Source organism: Drosophila obscura, unplaced genomic scaffold, assembly GCF_018151105.1.
Source record: "Drosophila obscura isolate BZ-5 IFL unplaced genomic scaffold, ASM1815110v1 contig_25, whole genome shotgun sequence".
Lineage (NCBI taxonomy): Eukaryota > Metazoa > Arthropoda > Insecta > Diptera > Drosophilidae > Drosophila > Drosophila obscura.
The window spans coordinates 3,201,293-3,204,133 of NW_024542812.1; the positions used below are offsets into that span (position 1 = coordinate 3,201,293).

At 33.9% G+C, this 2,841-nt stretch overlaps 1 protein-coding gene across 2 annotated transcripts; it reads right to left on the minus strand.

Moving 5' to 3' along the window:
• Nucleotides 1–699: 699 nt before the first annotated feature.
• LOC111079103 (troponin C, isoallergen Bla g 6.0201) lies at nt 700–2,536 on the minus strand. 2 transcript variants are annotated; one of them, XM_022374120.2, is made up of 5 exons: nt 2,300–2,536; nt 2,007–2,040; nt 1,551–1,949; nt 1,465–1,499; nt 700–887 (listed from the first exon to the last, which is right to left on the minus strand). In XM_022374120.2, the coding sequence occupies exons 1-4, from the start codon at nt 2,300–2,302 to the stop codon at nt 1,468–1,470; spliced, it is 468 nt and encodes a 155-aa protein (XP_022229812.1). In that variant the 5' UTR covers nt 2,303–2,536; the 3' UTR covers nt 700–887; nt 1,465–1,467. The 2 variants fall into 2 exon arrangements, with proteins under 2 accessions (XP_022229812.1, XP_022229813.1); XM_022374121.2 differs by having other exon boundaries at nt 1,465–1,485; nt 2,300–2,535.
• Between the last annotated feature and the right edge of the window lie 305 nt (nt 2,537–2,841).

The following is a 2,841-nucleotide window of genomic DNA, read 5'->3' on the forward strand; positions in this document are numbered from 1 at the left end:
TAGCTTTGAATTTGAAGGGAAAGTTTCTGGGGTCCTATAAGGTGGTCAAGGTTCGCAAGCATGGCCGGTATGATGTAGAGAAAGTAGGAGAAGGCCTTTTTAAGAGCTCTACAGTTGAGGAATTTATGAAGGAGTTCGGAGTTCGTCAGGAGGCCGATTGTGTGATTTGGTGAGAGACAGAGAGCAGAAGAGTCTGTTAAGCTAATATAGCCCATAACAGAAAGAGAGACCAGAAGAGGCCGTCAAAAGAATAGAGGAGAGAACCAGAGTTAAACGATCGACGCCATTTAGTTTGGTGCCAAAGTCTCTCACGCAAATACGCAAAATCAAAAATGCAGCATTCAATGTTACATATATCATAACTTCGATTTAAACAGACACCCATTGTAACCCGAGCAAATGTATAATAATAATACGAATAAAGCATTAAATCTAACAACTACAGAAAACCCAGGGCCACAATTGTACGACCAGAAAACAAATTTAGCTTAAAATTAGTTAATTTAGCTGTTATCTCCTACATCCAGGTGCTTATACAGTCGGATAGACAGACCTGACAGTTTTGACTTTTATTTCGATTTTAAAGGGTCAAAACACCACCTTTCATTTGTTAAAATACTGTTTTTAACAATAAGTACAATTCGCATGTGCATTCATACTTGCACGTGGCCTGTATAATAATAAATTTTAAAAGTCATATAAAGTAATAGCTTCAAAGTTTATTTGAATTTATATATCTTTCTTACATTCTGTTTTGGCATTACAAACACGATGTCCTGTACAGGAAGATACAAGGAAGTTTTTTGAACATGTATGTATTTACATGTTATATTCCGTAATGTCCACCTGCCGCCATCCATTATGTTAGAGCCTTATTGATGTTTAACCTACAAGGTAAAGAAGTTTATAAAGATATTTCCATTAAAAGATATAATTCTTTAATGTCTTTAAGGGCAATCTCAACTAGAGAAGATTTGGTAAACCATGCCAACCTATTTGATCCGTCAGAATAATTTCACACTTTCTTAGTGAATCTTTAATGAAAACTACATATTATTACAAAAAATAATAAATTCAATTCAAATAAATTTGTAATTTGGGATACAAAAACGGACATACGGATAGGAACGGACGGACGGATGCTTCAGTTAAAATAGTATCCGAGAGTAGTATACTACAAATATACATGTACTTTAATAGACTGATTGATGGAAATACTTTTCAATCTGACGGCATGAAAATCTATTTTTGGTTTAATAATACACTTGTCTATTTTTTTTCCAACTTAACAGATTTACATATTCATCCGACTGTAAAATGATATCTACATACATATGTAGGTTAATGCTTTAAAGGTAATGTAAAAACTTAATGGATTTCATGGAAAATTTCGTAAAAACATATTCAAAAGATGGCCTACAAGGATATATCAAAATAAGTTACCAATAATGAATCAAATATTACCTGTCATAACTTGCATAAATTCTGAAACATTTGTGCTTTAATTAATTCAAAATTATTTAATTTCAGTAAATAATTATTCCTCTTACCATCAAAATCAACCGTGCCTGAGCCATCAGCATCGATTTCTTCTATTATCAAATCCAAGTCTTGATTGGATATCTTATCATCTAATTCGTGCAGAATACCACGCAGTGTGGCAACCGTTAGATAACCTTTTCCTTCCTTATCGTAAACACGAAATGCTTCTTTTAATTCATTCTGCAGTGCACCTAAATCCTCCTCTACTTCAATGAAACGAGCCGCCAGCTTGCAAAATTGTCCGAAATCCAATTTACCAGATGTTCCCTTGTCTACTTCTTTAATGAGTGCCTTAACTGCTGGCGGCTCCAGCTTCTGACCTAGAATTTCAAGAATGCTAGATACATCTGCATGGTCGATCGACCCTGCACCGTCGTGATCAAAAGCCTTAAAAGCATTTCGAAGAACTACAAAGAAATACAGTTATTAGTCAATAAGTAAAGGATCAAAAGAGGTTAACGTACTTCTTAATTGTTCTTTGTCATACTCTCCATCAGCCTGTAAAACGTACAAAAATATAAACTCATTATGCTCCCATTGCAGGTGTGATGTGTGATCCGCAAATTGTAATATATTTTCACTGCTCAAAATAGGAACTCGTGTCACAATGATGTTGCTTGTAATTAGCCAAATATAATGCAATAAAATGATTTATATACATACATATGTATGTAGGTCTAAAGTGTGCTAATTTTTTTTATGTCTATTTTATATGGCCACAAAGCTGTCATATTATATGAAATATGATAAAACTCACCATTGTATGCAGCTCTTTAGGAATTAACTAATTAATCAATTTGAACCAAACTGAGTTATGGGTTATTTCTTAGTAAAAATGAAACCGTATATATTTTCCGAGTTTCATAAACTATTGACAGCTAAATAAAAAAAATAATCAAACAAAAAAATACCCAATTTTTAGCCGTTTAATCCGATTGATTAACCACAAACGTCTAAGCAATTCGATGTGTCTTCTATTTCTGAAGGAAAATCAGCATAGGTAAATGTCAACACTATGCCGAATAGCAACAACCAAAACATTGATCTGCCCACAACTGCACAACAAAAACAAAACTGACGTTGCATCGATGTCGAGAGAATAAGAGCATTAACCACATGGTGTGAGAAGGCGACAGTGGTAGTTCCCATTCAGAATAGATGAAAAATGCAACTCGTTATCATCGACCAATTAAATCTAATATTAAATGTTGAAATTTCGCGAAAGCTTTAATTACGAAAGTAACATAGCCTCAGCGATTACACTACACGACACGATTTTTCCTCAAGGAACAAAACCAA

Coding starts and splice junctions, on each gene's coding strand:
- LOC111079103 (XM_022374120.2), bottom strand. Junction 1,950..2,006: donor TGACAAAGAACAATTAAGAA/GTACGTTAACCT, acceptor ATTTCTTTGTAG/TTCTTCGAAATGCTTTTAAG. Junction 1,500..1,550: donor AGGCACGGTTGATTTTGATG/GTAAGAGGAATA, acceptor AATTAATTAAAG/CACAAATGTTTCAGAATTTA.